At 60.2% G+C, this 25,149-nt stretch overlaps 2 protein-coding genes across 3 annotated transcripts in view; one reads left to right on the top strand and one right to left on the bottom strand.

The window, feature by feature from the left end:
* Nucleotides 1-25,149, bottom strand: part of LOC116581472 (mitochondrial import inner membrane translocase subunit TIM16) — a 65,232-nt gene that overhangs the window by 20,395 nt on the left and 19,688 nt on the right. For both annotated transcript variants that reach the window (XM_032328649.1, XM_032328647.1), the window contains exons 7-9: nucleotides 22,949-22,999; nucleotides 17,357-17,443; nucleotides 16,809-16,891 (exon numbers count right to left, since the gene is read on the bottom strand). In XM_032328649.1, the coding sequence (XP_032184540.1) occupies nucleotides 16,809-16,891; nucleotides 17,357-17,443; nucleotides 22,949-22,999 (221 nt within the window). The remainder of the gene's footprint in view (nucleotides 1-16,808; nucleotides 16,892-17,356; nucleotides 17,444-22,948; nucleotides 23,000-25,149) is intronic.
* Nucleotides 1,181-12,354, top strand: VASN (vasorin). The gene is made up of 2 exons (XM_032328650.1): nucleotides 1,181-1,332; nucleotides 9,687-12,354. Exon 2 carries the CDS (start codon nucleotides 9,697-9,699, stop codon nucleotides 11,725-11,727), a length of 2,031 nt encoding a protein of 676 aa, XP_032184541.1. The 5' UTR covers nucleotides 1,181-1,332; nucleotides 9,687-9,696; the 3' UTR covers nucleotides 11,728-12,354.

The following is a 25,149-nucleotide window of genomic DNA, read 5'->3' as shown; positions in this document are numbered from 1 at the left end:
GGGGGCAGCTACTACTCAGCCTTTGCCCAGAGTTCCTATTCAAGACAAGCTGGGAAGTCCCATTTTAATGTGAAACCACCAGATTTTTCAATGTTGGCAATGGCTTCAAAGTTTTAAAAAGTCCCAGACAGGCCCAATGAAACGCAGCCGAGAACCAGCACTGGCCCAGGGGCAGAAGTTCACACGCCATGCCCCACACGTACATCTACACCAAGAAAAGTGTGTAGTGCAGGCCAGGTTGGAGGAGATGGCAGGTATCCCAAGGCTTTCCGAAGTTGGGAGCTGAGCTGGTCCCCCAAAGCTCACAAATGTGGATCAGGAGGGCAGAGCATTTTCCTGGAATATTCCAAGGCAGGGGATTTTTCTGGACTAGTCTAGCCCTTGACACTGCCCTCCCCTAACCAAGGGCCAACATCAGCAGCACTCAGGCCCCACCCACGGAAGGTGAGGCCCAACCTCCCACCCCATCCCACTCCTCCAGTACTGTGGGGCCTTGGGCAGACTCACTTCCCTTTCCCGTGTCTCAGTCCCCTCATCTAAAATGTGGAGAAGGTCACCCAGGGACACTCACCTACCCCCAAAGCCTTCATGGCTAAAAGGACCCCAGAACTCAGATTCGGCATTAGAGATTGTACTTAGGAGGTTCTCAGGGGACTGTGTGTGGCCTGCCCAAGAGTTTTTTAAATTGGGATTAGCTACCAACAATAACACATTGAGAGATTTCACCTAAAAAACCCAGATTTCCAGTTTCTCTTGAAAAACCTGAAACTCTGGCAGACTCGGGAAGGTCATAGGGGTCGAGGCTTTCCACCAACCCTCACTTTCCCTACCCACCCATCGCCACCTCTCCAGGTCTCCACAAGCTATGGTGTCTGTTCTTTGGGTTTAAACACTGTCCTTATGCCGCCCGCCTGGTATGCGCAGGTATCCGGGTTTGAAACTCTTGGTCTCAATATTCTCTTGCTTTTGCTTTTACGAAAAACAGGGACCCGCCCAGAATCATATGGCAAACTAGTGGCACAGCAGACGGGAGCGCGGGACTCCGTCCTCCTTGGTCGGGAGGTGGAGAAACAAGTATCAGGCGGCGGGCGAAATGACCCCTTTAGCGGAGAGAGGAGGCGGGTCTCTATCGGCCCCGCCCCGCCCCGCCCCAAGGGGGAGCGGCTCCGCCCCCAGCCCTTAAACCGCGGCCCGCCTCCCGCGAGCTGACTCCGCAGCCCAAGCCCGGGGCGGGGAGAACCAAACGCGGCTGCCTCGGGACCCCGGATCCCAGGACCCCATCGGGCCGGCCGGCCCACCCCGCCCGGCTCCTGCTGCTGCTGCCGCCGCCCGGTGAGTGTCTACCGGAACGGGGCGCTGCGGGCGGAGACGGCGGACGCCGTGGGGCGGGCTATGCAAAGCGCCGATCACGCGCGCGAACTACCCCCCGTCGCGCGGACAGGCACTCAGGACGGACACGCGACCCCCAGCCTCGCACAATCACCCGGACTGACCTGGGTCCAAGGCGGACGGGCCCCATGCACCCCCTGCCCGCGCCCGACTTGCCCCCTCCTCCGGCAGCCCGGGATAGCCATACGACCGCGCGCGCGCGCGCGTACAAGGCTCACCGGCCGGTAGCCGGCAGGGCTGTGAGCAGACAAAATAAACACCCCCTCCCTCGCTTCCTCCTCCCACGGCTGGGCCCTCCGGCATGACCAGTTTTATGAATCAAACCCCTTTGAGGGGATAGCCAAGCCATGGTCTTGGTTACTTTTACCTCCTGGAGTGGGACAGTCTGGTTCTGGGCCTGGAGCCCCTGTGCAGAATCTGTAGATTGGCCATCTGGGGGTACTGAGGGCCCTTGTCACCATACCTGGGGCCCATAGGTATGCAGCTTTGGGGAGGACTGGGGATGGCTAGGAGGTATCCGATGCCCCCTGGGGGGCAGGGAACAGATCTTGGCTGGCTGGGGCCCTTCCTTTTCCAGATATTAGGGTGCCCAGCTCTGCCTCTGCCAACCACAGGGCTTTGCTTGGGCTATGAACCCAATGGCCAGGAGCCAGCTTAGTCCTTTGTGTCCCTGGGCTGGCAGCTCTGGGGCCTGAGGGCTGCTGAGGTCCCCTGTGGTCACTGGCAGGCCAGGCGTTTGGTGCCAACCATTCCGCCTTGCCCCCATTTGTTAAAGATTAGCACACCAGGGTCACTGACTGCCTCTCCTGCTGGGGCCCAGGGGTGGAGTCTGCAAGGTGGGAAGGAGGGAAAGGCCCCGAGGGTCCCCGTGTCTCCCTGCTTGCCTTTTGCACCAAGGGCAGGTGAGGTTCTGGAAGAGGCACCAGGACCCAGAGCCCTCCTCTCCAGGGCAAGAGCTTATGGGGCTGGGACACTGCACTAAATTTCAAAGGTTCCTTCCTGCTAGGCTGGACTTTGGGTGTTGAAGGCAAAGAAGGGTAGCTGGGTGGATGCCCCAGAGGGCACTGAAGTCCAATATGGGCCCAGCTGTTGGCAAGGCCCAAAAGGGATAAGGCAGGCGTGTGGGGGGATGGGAGAGAAGTCCCCTGAGTTGGCTGTCTTCTCCCAGGGGAATCAGCCCCCGGTGCTTCTGTAAACAGAGTGTCAGAGGCAGGAAGAGGGCTCTGGTAATGTGCAGCCCAGCTGGATTCCCTCCAGACCATTATCTGGCCCAGGGAAGGGAGGATGAGCACACACGTGCCAGACAGGGGGCCCGGGCACTGGCTGTCCCCACCTCCCCCAGTTGCATACTGAAACAGCTACTCTGGGACCTGGGGGTCCGGAAGGTCAGATGTGGTCAGTGGGGGACTGGTGTCGCAGGGCATCTGCTGGGACTCTGAAAATGAGGAAAGGGAAGTGAACATGACTAGCCCCTCAGATACTGCCCCGACCTGTGTTCTCCCTCAGAAGCCTCTGTGGCAGGCAGGGAGATGCCCTGGGCAGGGTCCACAGTTTCCGGTTCCCATTCCTGACACCCTCATTCCCCACAGCCCTGGGGGAGCTGGAGCAAGTCCCAGGTAAAGAGGGTTGAGTCCTCATGGGGTCTTGTAAGTGGACCCCTCCCCTGAGCTGGGCAGGTCCTGGGAAAAGGAAAGTGGGGTCTCAGCTGCCCCCAGGAGGCAGCTCCCACCTCAGAAAGCCAGCCAGCCAGTCCCCCTTGGAGACCAGAGAGAAGGCTAGGTGAGCCTGTCCCACAGAAGCATCCCTGACCATCTACAGGCCCTGAGCTCTCGGGAAGGGCATCAATGCCACTGAACGGGGTTAGTGGCCCCTCCCGTAGCCCCCCTCAGCTCCCCTTAGAGTCCCTCCCTGAGCCAGGGAGCCCAAGGCTCTGTGCTGCCAAGAAAACCAGCTCCCCTCACTGCTGTGGAATTTGCAAGAGTTCTTGGAGAAGGGGGAGGGAAGGAGGGAGTGTGTGTGTGTGTGTGTGTGAGTGAGAGCACGGCCCAGTGGGCGTGTGTCTGGCGTGGGCATGTGTTTGCGCGCGCGTGACTGGAACAAGGCTGTGTTTGGGGGCGGGCTGGGGTGCTGCAGGAGTCTGAGTGCACCGCAGGCAGACAGGGGCTCAGCCTTCCTCCTTTTATCGGTTTCCACATTCCAGAGTCAGCCGGATTGCTTTCCTTCAGCTGGCTGGGCCGCCTGGCTGGCCAGGCCCTCAGGCCTCCCCCACTTTTCCTCATTCCAGCCTCCCTGGGTATGAAGAGGCTGAAGCAGGCTCCCTCGAGCCGCCGTGGTTTGGGGGGATAGAGACAGGCAAGGGGCCAGTTCTCCAGGTTGGGGACGGTCCCCCCAACCAGTCTCCTCCAGGGGAATGCAATAAGGCTGACATTCCTCTGCGGCTGCCTGAGAGATTTAATTAAAGAGGGAGGAGAGAGCTGGCTTGCACTGAGAAGGGGCTGGGGCTGAGGCGGTCACTGGGGCCCCTACTGGCCCTGGGCCTGGATGGGCAGCGGTAAGAACTGAGAGACCCGGGTTGGGGAGCCGGGTTGCGGCTCCCCTGAACAGCTCACAGACCCCAGGAGGGGCCAGTTTTGCCGCAAGGGAACTGAGGACCCCGGGCATGGCAAGAGTGAGAAGGGCAAAGATCCCTTCAGGGCCACTTCCTTCTCGGTCCCAGACAACCTGGGCCCAGCTGGCTTGAGCTGGTGGCCTCCCTTGGTGACTAAGGTCTTCCTCTGGCAAATCCATGGTTAATTGCAGGGTTAGGGCCTTACTTGATGGATGCTTGGCCCTGGGTGGGGACAGGACAGCTAGGAGGCCCTAGGTCTGACTGAGCCTAGCCCCTGTGGCATCACACCCGCGCGTGCCGATGGTGGCATCTGGACCGGCCCATTTCTAGTTGGGCCACAGCCACCAAATAGCTCCTGGGGAAGCAGGTGTCCTCTCCCAACAGAGTGGCACCTCTTCCGACTGAGATGACATATCTCGCCGCCCTGAGGGCCCACTTGGGCAGAAGGGCTTTAGTTACCAGTCTCCCAGTCCTGGGCTGACAGGTCTGGTGGCTGCCAAGTCACCCACGGTGCCACTGAAGGCACCCATTTGGGGCCAGGCAGCTCCTGCCTGGGAGGAAATAGGAGGGGAGAAAAGGGCCCAGCTCCTGCTCTTTTGGCACGCCCAACTAACCACACCTGCTGGCGACCCGGACCCCTCCTTGGACATCCAGACTGTCCCCCTTTGCAGTCTTCTGCCCCAGGGTCTGAGCCCTGAAGGGGAGACTCACTGCAGGAGCTTCTCCAAAATGCAGCTCTGCCTGGGCCTTATCCCAGAAATTCTTATTAAATTGGCAAGGAGTGGAGAGGCCCTCAGGAACTTCCCAAAGCTTCCCGGGAGAATGTGATGTGTACCTGGGGTTGAGAAACCCCTGGGGTTAAAGGTGGGAGACAGAAAGACAGCAAGGGAAGGGAACTGGATGAGGTCACAAAGTGGTGCCTTGGGCTTCACGTGCAGAATGAGCAGAGCCGACTGCAGCAGAAGGTAGAGTAAGGGAGAGGAACCAAGACCAGTAGGGACTCCCGGCTTCATGACAGGGCCAGACTGCGGTCTCCAACCTCACCTTGTCCCCTTCCTCAGAGAGCCTAGGACGGAGACCCCAACCTCTCTGCTCTGCTGTGCCCCAGGAGTGGGGAGATGGGCGGATCCAGCCTCGGCTCTGAGTCTCCTCAGACACGTCAGCGAAACCGGAGCCAGCCATCCTGGCCGCCCGCATGGTCCCCGCCTGCCTGGGGGGGTGGGGGTTGGCAGACTCCTGGGCTGGGCTGCTGCCAGGCCTGGCCGGCAGGCCTTAGCCCAAGGGTGGGGGGGGCGGCACGGGGAGCCAGAGGCCGGGAGCCTCAGGGTCAGTCCTGCAGCACCAGACCCCTGCACCCACGCCACAGTTTCTGGCCCAGGAAGGGGTTGTGTTGGCCTCGTCTGTCCGACCCTATGTCCCCAGCAGCCAGGCGTGTGGCCTTCCCCAGGAGCAGTGAGATGCGCAGTGTCGGCTCTGATGTGGTCCCCCAGATGCCTGGGGGTCCCACCCACTCACTAGCACCTGCCTGACCCAGGGCCCATGTGTGACTGGGCGCCTCCAGATGTCCCCCACACTCAGATGTGGGTGAGGGCCCCAGGGTCCCACTGTGAGCGGAGGAGGGGTTCCTTACGCACTGAGCCTCTCCCTCCGCTCCCTTCGCCTACTCCCAGGTCATACGCTCAGGGGGGCCGGCCAAAGCACAGCCCACTCCCCCGCCCCCTTCCAGAACCAAATACACTCCTTGTCAGGCTACTCTCTCCAGCTCCTATTCTCCCACACTGAGGATGAAGGCCAGCCTCCACGAGGAGGCCTTGCCCTGGGCTCAGGGGGCCTCCTGTCTGGGCGGAAAGTGCCATGAAGCCCCTCCCACACCATGCCATCCTCCCCCTGTATGTGCAAAGGCAGGGCTCAGGTTTTACGGGTAACACCTTCAGTAGCTGATGTTGACTGACCACTTAGCACGCGCTCCGAGTACAAACCAAACAGCCCAGCGATCAGGCACTATAACCGGGAACCACCCCCTACCGGCCCTTCACAGCCAGGAGGGAGTTGAAGGGTGGAGAGGCATGACTGCCATGCAACCAGGCTGGGATTGCAGGCAGTGGGACCTTAAGAAGCCTCATCCCAGTAACTGTCCCCTGGAGGGCAGCACCATCAGCAGCAGGAGCCTGGGCCTCAGTTTCCTGCCTCTTCCCACCACACCATGGTGGGCCAGGCCAAGGCGAGGAGGCTGCAGGGGGCAGGTGAAAGAGAGATGACCTGGACCCTTTGCCCTCCTACTCCCATGGCCCCCCAAGCCCCAGGGCTGCCTCCAGGAGATTCTCCACATCCTTTGCAGAGGGAGAGGTCCCACGTCTCTGCCTTGGGTCAGCAGATCAGGTATCAAAGCCCAGGCCAGGCCCCTGGTCCTTCAGGACTGCTGGAGCTGCAGTAGCCAGGCCAGCCGTGAGCTCCATGAGACACCACACCCCCAGTGCACACACACAGCAGAACGGGCCCAGGCAGGCGGAATCGCCCCCAGAACTTGTTAAAAGAACTCCCCCACTTAAAAACAAACAGAACAACACAACACTACAAGCCCAGGTGCTCAGAACAACTCCAGAGAGTGAGGCAGGGCAAGTGAGAAACTGAGGCCCAGAATCGGAAAGGGACATGGGAAGCGATTTAGGGGCAAATTTGGGCCCAAATTCAGGCCTCTATGTCCTGTTGCCCTGCCGCACCCTGTCCCATGGCTGGTCTTCCCCTTCTGGGTCCCCTTCTGGGAGCTATGCGATCTGCTCTTGGTGCCAGGAGAGCCCATGGCAGAGCCCCTGGAGCTGCCGGCATCCGGCTTCTCATTTGCTAAAGCCCCAGGGCTGACTCCTTGCTCTGGCCCAGGTGCTCACCCTGGCATCCCAGCAGGTGGGAAGCAGGTTAGCTGCTGCCTGCTGGGGTCTCCCCAGCCCAGGATGCCAGTCGCTCTTTTTCTGACCCAGCCCCTGCTCCCCACAGACTCAGCCAGATGGCCACCCTGTGGCTGGACAGACCTACAGCTCCCCCAAGATGACTTAATGTATTAAAGTCATGGAGCGAAGCCCAGAGCTCCCACATCAGTCCCTCCTCAGTGTAGAGTGGGGAACGCCCCCCAGCGCGCACCCTGGGCCCCCAAGGGCCACGCAGGGCTGTTCAGTTTTAAGCACTCCCAGTCCTAGAATGTGTCGACTCTGAAACGCCTGGGGAGACACTGAAGAAAGCAAGGCTCTGAGAGAAAGCCACTGTCTGTGGCCTCAGAATTGCGATGCCCCGGGCCCAGGCTGCCAGGAGTGTGAACTCTTAACTATGACCTTATACGTAGCCCAGGGGGAGCTGAAGCCGCAGGGGTAGCCACGTGTAGGGTCCCCTCCCACCTTGGAGCCTGGCTGCGCCCTTCCTGACCCTGCCTGCCCCGCTGGGAGGCTGATTCAGGGGAAGGCGGCTCACCCCACATGTGGACGTGGGGGGCGGGGGGCGCTCACAGCCCACATCTGGAGGCCAGGCCACACCCGCTGCCTTCTGAGTCAGTGAGGGTGGAGTGGGTCCCCCTGCGGGAGAAGGCCGGGTGTGGTGCACGCAGCCCCCTTGGGGTGGTGCCGGCAGGGCTGGAGGGGCACAAGGCCTTCCAGGTCCCAGTCTTAGCTTCCCTCTGACGTTCAGTTAGAGGCTCTGCCCCACCGTTCACTCAGCAAAGATGAGCTAAGCATGCTCTGGGACACAAGGGAGCAGACAGGCGTGACAGCAAGGGAAGGGGAGAAAAGGGCCCAGCTCCTGCTCTTTTGGCACGCCCAACTAACCACACCTGCTGGCGACCCGGACCCCTCCTTGGACCTCCCCTCAGCTGGGGGTCGGGGTGCCCTCCCTGGCTGGCCTCTGAAGGGTCGTCTTCAGTGAACAAGTGAGGGGCAGAGGGTGATCGGCCTGCTTCCCTGGCAAAGGGGACCCTGCAGGCGGGCAGGGCCTGTGCAGGCCCAACCTGGGTACAGGCCTTGATCTCGAGCTAGTCTCCCTGCTGACTTGTCACATCTCTCCTGGGACCACCTGCCCGTCCTCTGCCTCACACTTCAAGGGGCCTGTGTTCCTGGGGGAGGAGCCTGAGGGATGGCAGCCGGGCGGAACCCAGGCTCGGCTGAGGGGGCCGTGTTACCTGCCATGGCCTGATGTCTGGCAGGCATGGGGGAAGGGGAGGCCGGGCCCCAGCACAAAAGGCCCTTGTGTGAGCAGAAGGCGCCTGGAGAGGAGTGCCGGCCTCTTGGGGACTCTAGGCGCCTGGAGAGTGGGGACTGCTGCTAGGGTGGCCCCTGGGCTCCCCCAGGAGCCTGAAAGGGGGCCTCATACTGTGGCCCCATTCTGTCTTAAGCAGTTCCAGCTACAAGCTGGAGTCCCGAGCAGCTGAGAGAGCTGCCCCCACATCAGCAGGGCAGGACCATCACAGGCTTCGGGCCCAGCTGCACCTGGACATGGTTAAGGACCTAGGCTCCGGCTCGGATTTCCTTGCAGTGGGAAGGCAGCAAGTCACTACACCTCCTGGAACCCCCTTCTCTTCTGTCACCTGGGAGCAGTGAGAATAGTTTCCACCTGCCATGGCTGTGCGGGGCACCCCACGAGAGGACTGGAAATGCAGGGAGCTTGCGTGGGAGAGGAGCTGCTGCCCCTTCTTCTCAGTACTCAGGCCAGAGTGGACCCCCCAAAATGGTAGACAAACCAGTCCGCAGAAAGTTTCTAGCCCCAGCACTGTCTCTGGGGTCACCCCATACCCAGTGTCCCTCAGTGTGCCCCCTGGGTAAGCCTAGGGAGGCCAGGAGCCCCCCACCTCTGAATCTGTCATCACACCTCAGAGATGGGGATCTTAAAACCAGGGCTCCCTGCCTCCCTGCTCCCCACCCCACAGGAGGACACCTGCCAATGGCTCAGGCCCTCCTCTGCCCCCTCCCTTGGAACATTCCCCCTAGCCACATCCTGGAGGGGCCCTCAGCTCCCATACTGGGCAGGTCTGACTTCACAAGTGGAAAAACACCGATCCCATAGTTTCCATGTGAAGTCTTCCCGCTGCGGTCTCCTCACTCGGAGGACACAGAGCGTGGCGGCAGGGGCCGGTGGGCCGGGGCAGCCAGCTTCTCTGCTTACGCGCTGGCTGCCCGCCCCTTCTCTCGCAGACGCTGTGGGGAGGGGCTGCTGCTCTAAGACCCACGGGGCTCCCTCCTCGCCTGTCCACCTCAGTGGAGATTTGCGGGGGGGGGGATGGGACTTGAAGGGAGGGAGGGCACAGAGCCTGATGCTTTCAGACCACGTGTTTTCTCTGAGCTGCAGACACAAGAGGGCTGGAGTGAAGGAGATGGCAGATTTTGTGGTCACTGAGTATTTGGGGGCCGGCCTCTCTCTGCACGCATCAGCCCACTGAGCCCTGGTGACAGCACAGGAAGTAGCAACTGATAGCGTAACAAAGTCATGTGAGGGCTCAGAGTCACTCGGTGAGGGGCCGATGGGGCTGGGACAAGAACAGGGCCGGGGCACTGGGGACCTGACTCATAACTACTGTGCACTCTTGGACTTGGAGGAAGGGAATGGTGAAGGGGGCTGGGAATTCCCTTCTTGGTCCTTCCCCAGCGTGGCTGTCCCCTGGGCCCCTGACTCATGGTCTCCTGCCTCTCTCTCTCTCTCTCCCCTCTGCTCCCAGGAACCAGAAGATGTGCTCCAGAATCCCCCTGCGCCTGCTGCTGCCGCTGCTGCTGCTGCTGCTGGCCCCAGAGCCTGGGGTGTGGGGCTGCCCATCTGGCTGCCAGTGCAACCAGCCACAGACGGTCTTTTGCACCGCCCGGCAGGGAACCACTGTGCCCCGCGACGTGCCACCCGACACAGCGGGCCTGTACGTCTTCGAGAACGGCATCACCACGCTCGACGCAGGCAGCTTTGCCAGCCTGCCAGGGCTGCAGCTCCTGGACCTGTCGCAGAACCAAATCGCCAGCCTGCCCAGCGGGGTCTTTCAGCCGCTCGCCAACCTCAGCAACCTGGACCTGACGGCCAACAGGCTTCGCGAGATCACCAACGAGACCTTCCATGGTCTGCGGCGCCTGGAGCGCCTCTACCTGGGCAAGAACCGCATCCGCCACATCCAGCCCGGGGCCTTTGACACGCTCGATGGCCTCCTGGAGCTCAAGCTGCAGGACAACGACTTGCGGGCCCTGCCCCCGTTGCACCTGCCGCGCCTGCTGCTGCTTGACCTCAGTCACAACAGCCTCCCGGCGCTGGAGCCTGGCACCCTGGACACGGCCAACGTGGAGGCACTGCGGCTGGCCGGCCTGGGGCTGCGGCGGCTGGATGAGGGGCTCTTCAGCCGCTTGCGCAACCTCCATGACCTGGATGTGTCTGACAACCAGCTGGAGCGCGTGCCACCCGCCATCCGGGGCCTTCGGGGCCTGACGCGCCTGCGGCTGGCGGGCAACACCCGCATTGCCCAGCTGCGGCCCGAGGGCCTGGCCGGCCTTGTGGCCTTGCAGGAACTGGACCTGAGCAACCTGAGCCTGCAGGCCCTCCCGCACGAGCTGTCGGGCCTCTTCCCCCGCCTGCGGCTCCTGGCAGCCGCCCGCAACCCCTTCAACTGCGTCTGCCCCCTAAGCTGGTTTGGGCCTTGGCTACGGGACAGCCACGTGGCACTGGCCAGTCCAGAGGAGACACGCTGCCACTTCCCGCCCAAGAATGCCGGCCGACTGCTCCTAGACCTCGAGTATGCGGACTTTGGCTGCCCGGCCACCACCACCACAGCCACGGCACCCACCACAAAGCCCGCGGTGTGGGGGCCCACCTTCTCTCCTTCCAGTCCGGCCCCCACCTGGCTCAGCCGGACGGAGCTGGTCACGGAGGCCCCCAGCCTGCCCCCTGCAGCCCCGCCCACGGTGCGGCCTCCATCCCGGCCCCAGGACTGCCCGGCCTCCATTTGTCTCAATGGCGGCACCTGCCACCTGGGGGTGCAGGGGCACCTGGAGTGCCTGTGCCCTGAGCTCTTTGTGGGCCTGTACTGCGAGAGCCGCGTGCGGCAGGGGCTTCCGGCCAGCCCGGCCCCCGCCACGCTGCAGCCGCCGCAGCCCCCGGCCCTGGGCATCGAGCCAGCCAGCCCCACTTCCCTGCGCGTGGGGCTGCGGCGCTACCTGCAGGGCGGTGCCCTGCAGCTCAGAAGCCTCCGCCTCACCTACCGCAACCTGTCGGGCCCCGACAAGCGGCCCGTGACGCTCCGCCTGCCCGCTTCCCTTGCCGAGTACACGGTCACCCAGCTGCGGCCCAACGCCACCTACTCCATCTGCGTCAGGCCTCTGGGCGTCGGGCGAGTGCCGGAGGGCGAAGAGGCCTGTGGGGAGGCCCGCACACCCCCCGCCAGCCGCTCCAACCACGCGCCTGTCACCCAGGCCCGGGAGGGCAACCTGCCGCTCCTCATCGCGCCCGCCCTGGCGGCAGTGCTCCTGGCCGCGCTGGCGGCCGTGGGGGCGGCCTACTGCGTGCGGCGGGGGCGGGCGGCGGCGGCGGCTGCGCACGGCAAAGCACAGCTGGGACCCGGCCCTGGGCCCCTGGAGCTGGAGGGCGTGAAGGCCCCCTTGGAGCCGGGCCCCAAGGCGACTGAGGTCGGTGGGGAGGCCCCACCCAGCGGGCCCGAGTGTGAGGTGCCACTCATGGGCTACGCCGGGCCCAGCCCCCAGGGGCCCCTCCCCGCCAAGCCCTACATCTAAGCCTGGGAGCAACGAAGCTGCGAGGCCGGGCTCTCAGCCCCGCTGGGACCCGCCGGCGCCCTCCTGCGGCCAGACCGAGGAAGTTCTCAGATCCTTACCGGGGGACACAGCAGGGTGGGCACTGTGTGACCACAGCAAGACCCGGCCCCTCCGTCTCCTCATCCATGAGATCCTGGGACCCAGGTGACCACCTCGAAGGTGCCCCCAGCCTGCGTGCCTATGAGGAGGGCGTCTGCCCCGTCCTCTGCAACGTACAACCCCTGGGGAAAGGTGGGGTGTGCCCTGCCGTGTGCTGGTAACACAGGCCCAGGGCTGCCAGGGCCCCCCCTCCCAGGGAGACTCTGGGGGCCAGTGAAGGAAGCCCCCAGAAAGACAGCAGAGGAAGAGTGGGGCTGGGGATGGGGCGTAGGGTCAGCCTCAGCCCCAAGGAGCAAAGGAACAAAAGAAACTGGAAGGACAGACACTTTAGGAACATGTTTTGCTTTGATTTTTAAAAATATATTTATGAGATTCTTTCCCATTTATTCTGGGAAAATGTTTTTCAAACTCAGAGACAAGGACTTTGGTTTTTTTAAGACAAACAATGATATGAAGGCCTTTTGTACGAAAAATAAAAGATAAAGTGAGTCTGTTTCTCTAGTGTAGCCCAGGGTACCTGGGCTGGGTGGAGGGAGGGTGGGCATAAAGGGATAACTCTCTTTGGGGGAAGTGCCCTCTCCCCAGTGGGCACTAGGCCCTGATCAGCAGCCCCTGGGCTTAGGAAGGCTTCCCGACCATGCCAGGAAGGGTGGCCCTTCCAGGTACCCTGCGCTGGGCTATGTCTGCCCAGCCTCAATCAGAGTGCCTGGTGCAGCCTCTCAGCTGAGACTGGTATGCAGGTGGGAGCAGAGCTGGGTGCTGAGCAGCTTCTAACCTCGGAGAAGAGGGACACGGGGGCGGCCTCACCCCACCCAGGCCCAGTGGTCTGCCAGCAGGAACTGTAGTGCTCCTGGGAAACTGGGGAAGCCTCGTGGCAGAAAAAGGCCAAGAGGGTCACCAAGCAGCCCTCCTTGGGGAAGGGCCTGATAGGCATTTCACTGTCTACCTTCATCTGTGAAGGGTATACCTAGAACTGTGTCCTGCAGGCCCCCACAGATGGTGGTGAGCCAGGCAGAGCACACAGCTCAGCCCTCCCTGCAGTTCTGACAACCTTCTGCGTGGGCTCAGGCTAGGAAACCCTGCTCCCGGCCTCTTGCTCCAGCAGCAAAGAGGGGTCTTAGTGGAGGGTCAGCACAGATTCTGAATGACAGAAACCCTCTGTCAGAGTGGAGAGAAAGGGCCAAGCCAGGGCTGTTAGGGGCAGATGGCCCAGGGACAGGACCAAAGGTCTGAGGCTGGCTTGCAAAGGCCTGATGGCCCTGTGATGCCCCTTTACTCTCTGCACTTGGGATGTGCCAGGCTTTCCAGAAACCCCGGAAGTGGGAGTGTTTTCCAGGAAGGCCATAGACTATATGGGGGCAGGGCCAGGGATGCAGGACTGCAGCTCTGGCCTGGCCTGGGTGCTGGGAGCTGGGAAACAAGAGCGCTAGCACAGCACCTTCTCCCATGACCCTGAGACGGGAGGCAAAGGGGGCCCTGGGGCCACAGAGAGGCGTGGCGAGCACTAAGCAAACCTCCCCGAGGCCCCATCCTGGGTCCCCTCTGTGGGTCACGGCCCCTGGGCCCCATTAGCCTCGCCCTGCATGGAAGGCGGCTGCTCAGCCAGGCCTGGGGAGCAGGCCCTGTGGCTCAGGGCATTGATGTCAGCGCCGAGTCAGGCCCAGCCACGCGAGGTTCTGGATTCAATTAGCGGCTGCTGAGGGTTCTGGCATGGGAAGGGAGGAGGTAGGCGGTGGGTCGTGGCGGGCAGAGGATGGTGGCAGTGAGCCTGGGTGGGGCCCCTTCTTCCTGAGGCAGCGGTGGGCCAGGTGGATTTCCTGTGAGCCTGGGTCCCATTAGGGGAGCGGCTATGGCAAGGCCTGCCCTCCCCCTCGGCAGCCCTGTCAAAGGGGCCATTGTGGGCCTGTGGGCTGCTGCTGAACACAGCATTGGCTGTTGCATAAATGTTTTCACTGCAAAGCCAAACCTGGCCTAGTGGGATGGTAGGGGGTGGGGTGGGGAGGCAGGACCCAAAGATGGGCTGAAGATCACTCCAGCTCTCCCAGAAAGGGTATCACATCAGATCAGGGGCTGGGGGAGTGGAGGGAGGCCCAGGGGCAGAGTGGAGACCAAGCCAAGGCAATCCCAGGGCCCCAGGGCAGGGTCCAGGGACAGATGTGGGGAGATGCCAGTGGGATTTTGGGTCCTTGCTGCCACAGGCCCTGTGCCACATGGACTCCCATTAACGCCCAGCAAATGCCCTACAGAAAGAAGCACCGGCTGAGAGAGGTGAGCCAGCAGCTTGTCCAGGGCAGGCAGGGATAGGATCCTGACAAAGGCAACCTGGCCCAGTCCCGGCGCTGCCAGCCATGCAGGCCTCCAGGAGACGGGTGGGGCCGCCATGAAGAGCAGAAGCTCTCTGGTGTGAAGCCCCAGAGACTGAACCCCAGCCTCCGCCCTGCGCGGACTGGCTGCTGTGGTGACCTCAGCAGATAATGAACTTCTCTGGCCTCAGACGCCTCTTGTGGATCACAAGGAGATGTGTCCCCCTCTGCCTGGCACCCGTGATGGGTCCAGCTGACCTTTCACCCACCCAGAAGCATCGCCCCGAGACAGTGTTTCCGCGCCTCCCAGTCTACAGCAGGAGCTGCTCCTTCAGTGCCAGGCCTGCCCTGCCACTTACCCTCCCACCTCCACCCTGCCCAGAGCTTGGCTTCGCGGACAGGCCCCTGATGCCTTGCTCTTCCAACCATGCCATGTCTCCTCTGAGGGAGCCTCGCTCCACGGACCATGGGGATGAGCAGGGAGGAGGACACAGGTGGGAGCCAGGACAGAAGCCTCTGGGAGGGTCAGCCCTGGGCGTTCCCTGGGAGATAACAGGGAGAGGTGTGTGCCTGATCCTCGGCCCCCTCTAGCTTTTAAAAGAACACTCCCTGTTCTGCTCAAATTAAGAGGGAAAATCTGTAAAACAGAGGAGAAATTGAAGGGGTACAGTGGAACTCCGTGGCTGTCCCCGCATCTGACACCCGGCATGCTTCCCATCTACAGTCCAGATCACTGAGCAGAGCTGACACCCAGGGGAGCCCGAGGGGTTCCACCACCACACAGGGCTGGAGAGTCCCCACTCCCCTGCCAAGGGTGTGGCCTGGCAGGGCAGGGGCCAGGCCTGGGGGATGGAGGGGGTGGGATACGGGTCTGGCCACCCATCTGGGAGTGATTTGAGAAATTCCAGGCCCTGCTGGCCCTGCGAAGCTATTCTTAACTGCTGTAATTACAGGGTCAGCCTTGGCCAGTGGCACCATGGGGTCTGGGCATCGTTAACTCCTCCAGGGGCCAAGCTGGGGATGAGCAGGGGCTGCTCCGCGGGGGAGGGGGACCCATCAGGGGCCAGGGGTGGAGCCTGGAAGGCAGGAAGTGGTGGGAGGAGGAGCACTTGATGACCAACCCTGGGTCCCCTCTCCAGGCTGGGCCAGCTCCCTCCGTTTGCGGGGGAGCCGGGTAGGGAAGAGATGGCCTGGCCTGGGGAGGTGTGGAGGATGAGATACGAATGCAGCATCAGGCCCAGGGGCTCTTATTCTTTCAACAAAGGGGCCCCTTGTGTCTGCCCCCTCCAAATCCCCAGGGCCCAGAGTAAGCAGAGGCCTTGCACTATGTGGTTCGAAAGCACTGGATCTCACTCAGCTTCGCCTTCCTCATCAGCAAAATGGGCCTCACCAGCCCCCCAACCTCTCTCGGGTTTGTAAGAAGTGATGGGAGTGGAGGGTCACTGCCACCGTTAGCCCTTCTCTGGCAGATGCCCTGGCAAGAATTCTTATGGCAGTCAGGCTTCTGTGCCCTCAAACATGGTCCACGCGACTCCCAGAGCTTAGACAGATCACTAGGCCTTCTGTGACTCAGTTTCTCCAGCCATGAAATGGAAGGGGAAAGGGCTGGACAGACAGCCAAGAATGAAAACCCTCTCCTGGTTCTGACCTTCATAGGTCCCTGCCTGGGGAGCAGGTGGGGTTCCCAGAAAGCCCCTCCAACACTTGTGACTGAGCAGGGCAGAGGCTTCTGAAAAGGAACCAGGCCTCCGGCTCCTCCTACCCCAGCCAGGATGGTCCCTCACTCCCAGTGCCTGTTTCCTCAGCTGTGATATGGGGAGTCATCTCTGACAGCCTCCTGTGCCTAAGCCACAGGGAGCCCAGGCCCCCTGCACGGAGCTGGCTTGGCCAGTCCCCACGGCTCCATCACAGACCCCCCTGCACACACTTCCAGGAGGATGGAAAACTGAGAGGCACTTGCAGTCCCAAGCCACTTGGGCACACCCACCCCCCCACCACACCCACAACCACCAGAGACAGGCGTGTGGCCAGGGCTGAGGAGGTTCCATAAAGCCTGTCAGTCCAAGCCTGCCTCCCTCTGTCCCTTGTGCCTGCAAGCTTGCCAGCCCATCTGTCCCCATGTCACCCCATGTCCACCCTGCCATCTACTGAAGCTTTGGTCTCCTTGACCCTCAGCACCGCCAAAATGGCCCCAGCAAAATCAAATACGTTCCCACGCTTCCCACCCATGTGTCTGCCAGGTCACGGTCCCTGCCCTGACACTCTGAAAGCCTGCATGAGCAAGGGCCCCTGCTGTGGCTGGGGACCGGGTGGGATGGAGTCAGGAAGTTCCTCAGCTCGGGCAGAGTGGCCTCGCCCCCACAGGCCTGCTGGAGGAGCCTTGAAGGGCCACGACCGGGTTTCTTCTGCAAGACCTCGCAGACGAGCTTGAGCCCCCGACCACTTGGGTGATGAGCCCCTCACTAACAAGGTCTGGGCCGGGGCAGGCAGTGCCACCCGCTTGGGCCCCTCCACTCCACAGGTGGCCTTGCCATGGCACAGCAGAGGCCCTCACCCCGAGTGTCCACTACAGGCTTCAAGACATCATTCATGCCCTTGACCCTCCCTCAAGCCCAGCCCCAGTGTGCCAGCTGCTCCTACCCGGGCGAGGTGTCCAGGCTGAGGGAGGCGAGGGCGCTGGAGAAGTGCCGGGTGTCCCAGAGCTTCACTTCCCGCTCCCGCATCTGCATGGAGGGGGCAAAGAGGGGCTCAGAAGGGCCCATCCCTCATCCCCCTGGGCTCCCTGGGAAGCCAGCACCTCAGGACACAGCCTGGCACAAGGGTACTTGGCCCAGAGCAGCCCTTGGAGGGTGGGGGGGAATGAGTCATGCCAGGGAGGGAGAGTTTGGGTTTTCATGTCCTGCCCCTTTAAGGACCCCTAGGTGACAAGGGACACGGGGGCGGTTCTGTCCATGGACTCCTGGGAGTGGTGGGGGGAGGCTGCCACAGTTCCCAGGGTCAGGCTTAGCTATTGCGAATGGAATCTGCCAGTTTTCAGCAGCTGGAGGTCCCCTGGGGCTCCGAGACCCGGCCGCACACAGGGCCGTATATGGACAGGCCTAGAGCTGGCTGGACACCCCTCACCTCCCAGTGGGCCTCATCCCTACCCTCTGGGTGTGGGTGCCCAGCCCATCTGGGAGGAGCCCTACCTGGTTGAAGCCAGTGGACACAAGTTGCTCCTGGGTGCCCGTCCACGCCAGCCGACCATCCTTGCTGTTCCTGTGGGCCTCCGTGCTCTGGAGGAGACAAAAGATGGCGCTGCGCCGCTGGGGCCTCCTGGGGTGGGCCACCTGCCTGAGAGCCCCACGGAGGGCAGGAGGGGCCAGGGTGGTGAGCCCCAGCGGCTGGGGGACAGGGGAGGCCTAGCGTCATGACAGGATGGACCCCAGCCTCACCCTGGCTGAGGACAGCACCGCACCCAGAGGGCTGACCGGCACCAGGCTTAGGCTCAGTGCCCCTCTTCCAAAGGGGACAGTAGGGACTGCCTGGTCACAGGGTCAGGGCTCAGGGTGGCAGCACACCCTTGTCCTTCCAGGAATCCCAGAGGAGGCACTCAGTGGCCAGTCGTTATCCCCAAGTTCTGGGGATCCCCATGCTTTCAGAGACCCTCATTTGTGAGTGGGGCTCACGTTCACAGGGCTATCCAAGGACCGACTGACACTACACACGAGAGGGACCTGCTGACTGCAGATCACGGGAGTGTGAGCATCACAGCCACCTCCTGACTGCCAGGGCCTGGGGAGAGGGCCTGGTGCCAAGCTCTAGGGAATGGTCCCCGGAGAGGGCAAATAAGTGCCCCTCCTCGCTTTCCCCCAGTACGGGAGCTGCCAGCACGAAGGCTTCCTGAGCCCAGGGAGAAGAGGCGAGTTCATACGATAGGCGGCCCCGTCCCCAGGGCCCGGGGTGGGGAGGGAGCCCAAGGAGCAGAGTGGGCCCAGAGGAAATGCAAACAGCTCCCTCCCAGTCACCTCGGCCCCTGGAGCCTGAGACCAAAGACCCTGTTACCAAAAATAGCTCACCCCAAACTGTGGCCAGCTTCCTCCAAGCTTCCCACGATCTCCTTGGGAATGAATGAGGGAGGGAGGTAGCCTGGGAGGAGCTGGCCCAGCGTCCCCTCCCCAGCCCGCGGAGGCGGACCCCAGCGTGGGAGACCCTGGAATGGCCCATGTTGTTCAAGGGGCTTTTCTCACTGCTCCCCTCCCCACTCGGCAGCCGGCACAGGAAGTCAGGGCTGCAGCCTGAGAACCAGGGCCCCACACCCCTCTCCACATACGAGGGGCTGTGGGGCCAGAGCTAGGTCAGCCATGCCCTGACACCCTAGAGGCAGTGGTGTCACACAGGCCCTCCCTTTCACTGGCGTGCAAATATCCCAGGCACAGAGCAAACCAAAGCGTCATGTGTCACTCATTCGTGCACCAGACCTTGCGAGGTCTCCCCAGGCCAAGCCCCATGCTAGGGGCCGCGGTGGGGCAGGTGGTTCTCGGATGCTTCTCTGATGGATGGTCACGTCAGTGGGTGACGCGGGGCTGCTCAATCATAATACGAATGTTCGAGCAGCATTCTCTGCTAGGCACTGGGAATATGTGAAAGTAGAGAGGGTCCCCCGCCTCACTGAACACACAAGCTGGGAGACGGAGCTGAACCAAAGAGAAATCCCTATGTCCCTGCACGTTATTGTAAGTGCCGGGAAGTGAAGGTTAGGGGCCGCGGCTCTGGGTGAAAAGCTGCCTGGTGACTGATGGCCTCCCCCCAGCATGACAGCTCTACGCCTCTGTGCCTGTTCCCTCAGCTGGAGAAGGAGCCGTGTAACGGGACCACCCTCGGAGAGCTGCTGTGGGAAGGGTTAACACTGGTGAACGCCCAGGGCTTGTCTGGCACATACCCCGTATACATTTTCTTAAAAAGCCTGATAACGGAGTACAATAAAAGTATAATAGAGGGAAGGAAATTAGGGTGACATGTGAGTGAAGGCAGGAAGGATCAGCAGGTGTGAGCCAGGCAAGGGGGCCAGCACCTGTGATGAGTGGGGACCTGGGACCTGGGTGAGCAAAGAGGCCAGGGCCACTGCAGGGGGCAGGAGGCGAGGGAGAGGAGTTGCCCCCAAGCCTGCAGGGCATGCAGGCTGCAATGAAGCATTTTTCATTCAGTAGCACAGGTCAGGGACAGAATCGACCTTGGCCTGTCTCCCATCTTCCTATTTTACACATGGAGAAACCAGAGGCTCAAGGAGAAGACACCTGCCTCAGGTCACCTAGTAAGACAGCTGTCAGCTCTCTGAGCCCCCTGCCCCCTGTGGGCTGGGTGATTGTTCTGTGTTTGTGTGACAGGGACCTGAGGTGACAACAGATGAGGAGACTGAGCAGCAGGTAGAAGCCAGCAGAGCTGGGACCAGGAGGGGCCCCAGGTCCCAGCTGCCTCCCACCACACACCCCTGGATGAGCTCACACCAGGGGACCCAGGCTGCCCACAGGGTGGTGATGGGCAGGGCATTGGTCTCTGAGGACAGTGAAGGCACCAAGGAAGCTGAGATGAGGCAGGAGCTCAGCCTGGGCCCAGCATGCCCACTGTCGGCACACTTGGCTCAGTGTGCCCGGGAGCCACAGGAGGCCCTATGGAATGGGGCTGGGTTGGCCTGGGGCTGGGTTGGCCACTGACCACCTTCTCCTTCCTCTGTCCCCAGATCATTAAAATGATTTGTATTTTATTTTTTTATTTTTTTTAAAAGATTTTATTTATTTATTTGACAGAGAGAGATCACAAGTAGGCAGAGAGGCAGGCAGACAGAAAGGAAGGGAAGCAGGCCCCCCGCTGAGCAGAGAACCCCATGCAGGACTCAATCCCAGGACCCTGAGATCACGACCCGAGCCGAAGGCAGCGGCTCAACCCACTGAGCCACCCAGGCGCCCCTGATTTGTATTTTAAAACTGACAAGTTCTTCTTCCCTGACCTGAGCAGGACTCAGGGAGGAGGAGCCCTCTCGCCAGATGCCCAAATTCTCATTCTCCGGAGCAGAGGAGAGGTTTGGCTGGAACTCGGGCAGTCTGCCACCCCGAAGTCCCAGCTCTGTCACAGGAGGCTCTAGGGGAAACTGCTGGTGGTAATCCCCGAGGCCTGCAGGCCAGGCCTCGGGCTTTCCCCCCTCACAGGAGTGGCCTTTGTCCCAACAAGCAGCAGAGCACCCTGCCCAGGGAGAAGTCCCTCAGTCCCCTCCTGTCTCCCCAACACCTGGCCCCAAGGAGAGAACAGGAGGGGCCGACTGCCCAGCACAGGGGCGCCAGGAGCAGGCACATACCCGGCATTCCAGCTGCGGTACAGCCAAGTCCCCCCTCTGTCGCCAAGGCAACGCTTGCTGTATGGGGCAGGGCAGCTGCAGGAGCAGCGCAGGGCCCCGAGGACCTTCTCTGGTGTAAGACCCCCGCCACCCACTCATGCCCCTCCTCGGCCAGGCTCAGGTCTACCAGCCCATGCCAGAGGTCAGATGGCTGACCCGAGGCCAGTGCTGAAGTCTCACAGCTCCCTGGACCCCTTCAGCCATAGGCTGCTCCATCCCTGGCACACCCACAGCTTCAGGCCTTGGCCACCCCCACCCAGGCTCCCGACAGTGAAGGGGTTGCAGTGTCCAACAGATGAGCCCGCCTAGGCTGCCCTGCTGTGCCCCTAGGACAGAAATGACCAAAGGGCCAGCTTTATAGGACAATCGTGAGTGTGGAAAAAGATTGTGTGTGCCAAGGGCTCGGGATATAATAAATGGTCATAAATGCAATCTAGATATAAGGTGGGGGATGGGGAACAGGAGGGAGTTGCTCAAGCATCTCCCAACCCAAGCTCAGGTCACCCGGGGCCCAAAAACGACAGCAGGGGGAGGACTCCCCAGGGTGCCCCACCCAGCTTCCAGGCTGTAGTGACAGCCCCTAGTGCATCCTCCCTTGACCCCCCTCAGCTGTACCCCCCTCTCTAGTGGGGAAGAAGGATCTCAAAAGAAGGCACTCCCAGAAGGTCTCTCCCCTGAGCGGGCCCCTCAGCTCACACCGACCCTGGCCGCCAGCAGCGGTTTTCCTAATAGAAGCCAGGTGTGGGCCAGATGCCCTGGGCGGAAGTGGGGGGCAGGGCCACAAGGAGGGCAGCATTCCAGGCCCTGCTGCCCCCGCACCAGCACCAGCAGCAGAGCCCAGGCAGCATCCCAGCAGCTGGGAGGGGGTAGGAGCCACCCACGCTCTTCCCAGGTCTCCTTGGCCCAGAAGCCCCATTCAGGGGGGCTCCCTCCTGAACCAGATCCTCTCCCCCTTCTTCTAGAAACTTGGAGCCCTTTGGACGGCAGCCACTCGGTCTCCACCTCGGCACCATCACTGTCTACCCCACCACCACTTGCTGGAGGAGGCGGCAAGAAAGGAAGAAAATGTTCAGGCCAGGGGAGCTGGCCCCATACAATGCCCAGTTGGGGCAAGAATGGGGTACCATGCGTGGTGCCCCGGGGCTCTGAGAAAGCTGGAGGTGGAGGGCCTCAACCTCTCTCCTGCAACCTGGGATGCCCCCTTCCGAGCAGAGGCTTGGAGGTCAAACACAGAAAACTCTAGTGGGGCGCACTGCTCATACCCCACTGTCCTGGGACATGGACAGGCGCCACCCCCAGCCACCGGGCCAAGCTCCCCAGGAAGCAGGGCCACGATGGGCTGGAATGGGGGTGGGGGGTGTTGAAACCACGCCTGGCAGGCTTGGTCAATACAGGACCTCCTTTTGGTCTTTGGCCGGTCAGAAACAGAACCAACTAGGCTACCGTGGGCAAAAAGTCGCTGTGGCCTACGCGACAGGGATCCTGTGTGTGCGTGTGTGAAGGCACATGCTAAAGGTATGGGGGCAAGGCCCCACACCCCTCGCTACTGCTGACCAGGTTTAGGCTGGTGAATGGCCCTTGACCCCAGGTAGGGAACAAATCCTAGAGATGGAGATAGGGTGTCTGGGAAGGGCCTGGGTTTCGCTGGGGAGCTCTTCCCCTGATCTTTACCTTCCTCAGTAAAGAAGCCTCCTCACCTTCAAGAAGAATTTTTCAAAACTGTAAACCTGCTTATCTTACTTTCTGCTTAAAACTCTCTTAACGGCTTCCCATAGCACCAGTGACAGGCCCTTCACCACATGCCTGGTACTGAGCTGATGTCGAATGAATGAATGATTCCCCAGTGGCTCAGTGGCTATAGCATGAACCCAGAACCCATCACCCACTCAGCACTCAAAAGGCCCCAGGCACCCCAAGCACTATCACCGACAGAAACCAAACATGCTCAGTGCCTGGGTCCCCCAGACCCCAAGTACAGAATGAAGGCCCATTGGCTGTGAGGCTGGAAGGGTACGGGGTGGGCGACTGTGTCTTTCTGGTTCCTCCAAGGCTGGCCTCTGCCAACTGTGCCAGGATAAGCAGGGAGGCGTGAGGGTCTCAAGGAAGAAGAGGAAGCTGGAGTCTCAGATTAGCTTCCTAAAGCCACAGGACGCCTCCCCTAAGGCCTGTGGACAGCCAGGCTGCGCCCCTCCCTGTGATCCAAGCCAGGTCCTCCCAGGACCCAAAACATGTTTCCGAGAAAGAACTTTTGGTAGCAGGAGCCCACTCCAGGTGACCCCTACACACCCATCAGGCCTGGGCCAGGGGCATGGGGTGTGGCAGAATCTCTGCTAAGAGGCAGAGCCTACCCCCACCTATACCTGCTGGAGCCACTAGAGCCTCAGCCCAACCCCCAGCCCACACAACTCACCTGGGAGGCCCCTGGCTTTGTTCTGGGGTCAAAGATCCGCAGCTGCTTGTCCTGGAAAAGAAGAGAGGAGTAAATAGAGAGTGTACTTGGGACAGGCAGGGTCCTTAGAGGCCAGCCTCTCTCCCCTACCCACAGCCTCTGATGGCCCCACCTCCTAGTACACAGGGCTGCCGTCACGCACCAGGGGACCCCTCCCCAGGCTGGCTCCTACTTCTCACTGCAGGGGGCAGGCCCCCTTTCCTGCCCCAGTCACCCACACCAGAGAACTCAGATACAGGAGTTCACATTTGCTGAGCACCTACAATGCGCCAGGCCTACTACACGCATGATCTCTCCCCATCTTTCCAGCCACCTTATGAAGTGGTGCTATCACCATGACCCCGTCACAGATGGAGAAAATGAGGCCCAGAACCAAACTCTAGACTACCAGCTGGTAGATGCCTGGCCCTGCGTTCAGCTCAGCCCAGAGGAGCACAAAAGATGATGTCATTTCTACACCTAAAGAACATGGTGACTAACCAGGATAGCAAGTTTACACATCCCAACCATCACTCGTCATACAGCTACTGACTCAGATTACCTAAAGCTGGAGACAGGAAGAGGTAAGACATATACATATACACATACACATACAAATATATATATATACACACACCAAATGAAGTGCCCATACCACGCAGAAGGACTCTATTCCCTTAGAGTAGTGGGTGTGCCTGTGCAGAAATGTACACGCATAAAGGAGTGGGGGAGAAGGGGGGCAGGATTTACATCCACTGACTACTTACAGGCTTGGCCATGGCCAATCGTTAAGTGCTACAGGGACGGTGGAGAATAACGCGGATGGTGTGATTCTGCTGCGGCAAAAGTAAACAAGGATCTCTATTTGACCACATTCCTGTAGCTTTTGCAAGTTTGCTGAGCAAGGAGAAAGGCCTTGAACAGCATGGGTTGTGTGTTAGTGCTGGGGACGGGGAAGGTGGGGGGTGATCAGCTCTTCTTCTTTTCATCTTAGCACAGTTCCACTTTGCTGCATTCAGCGTGGACTCATATTTTCATATTTTGAAAAACAACGACCCAGCAAGGAACAATCGGAATTTGAAATGAAAAACACAGTACCACTTACACCAGCACGAAAAAATGCGAAACGCTTAGCTATAAATCTAACAAAATACGTACAAGATCTATGGGAAGGATATTACAAACCTCTGATGAAAAGAGTCAAAGAACTAAACAAACAAGAAAGTCCATGTCCATGGATAGGAATAGAATCAGTAATCAGTAACGTCAAAACGTCCCTTCTTCCCAAGTTGATCTACAGATTCAACAAAATCCCAGTGAAAACTCCACCAAGTTATTTTGTGGTTATGGACGAACGGATTCTAAAGTGTATACGGACAGGCAGAAAATGCACGGTCAACACAATCCTGAAGGAGAAGACCAAGTCGAAGGACAGACAGGACCCGACTTTATTCTAAAGCTCTGCTAACCAAGACAGTATAGTGCTGGCGTAAGGACAAGAGATCAAAAGAAGAGAACAGACAGCCCAGAGCCAGAACTCCACAAATACAATCAGCCAATATTTGACAAAGAAGTGAAAGCAATACGTTTGAGAAAGGACAGTCTTTTCAACAAATGGTACTAGAAAAACTCCACATCCACATCCAAAAGGATGAATCCACACAGAGACTTTACATCTTTTACAGAAGTCAACTCGAAAGGGATCACAGACCTACCTGTAAAATACAAACCTATAAAAGCTCTAGGAGATAATACAGGAGAAACTCTGGGTGACCCTGGATTTGGCAAGGGTTATTTATTTACTTTTAATTCACTTTCTTTCCTTTCTCTTTTTTTAAAGCTTTTTTTTTTTTTTTTTGAGAGAGAGAGAAAGAAAGAGTGCTTGCAAGCTGGGTAGGGGCAGAAAGGGACCACCAACATGGAGGCGGAATGAATCCCAGGCAGACTCCGCACTGAGCAGAGTAGAACCTGACATGGGACTCTGTCTTCCAACCCTGAGATCATGACCTGAACCGAAACCAAGTAATGGACACTTAACCAATGGAGCCACCCAGGTGTCCCTGGAAAGAACTTCCAATATTTTTAATTTTTAATTTTTTAAAAGATTTTATTTATTTCTTTGAAAATGAGAGAGAGCACGAAAAGGAGAATGAGGGAGAAGCAGACTCCCTGCTGAGCAGAGA

The sequence above is a fragment of the Mustela erminea genome, chromosome 20, assembly GCF_009829155.1.
Source record: "Mustela erminea isolate mMusErm1 chromosome 20, mMusErm1.Pri, whole genome shotgun sequence".
NCBI classification, from domain to species: Eukaryota; Metazoa; Chordata; class Mammalia; order Carnivora; family Mustelidae; genus Mustela; species Mustela erminea.
Note: the sequence above shows the minus strand (reverse complement) of the source record. Positions and strands in the feature narration are given on the sequence as shown.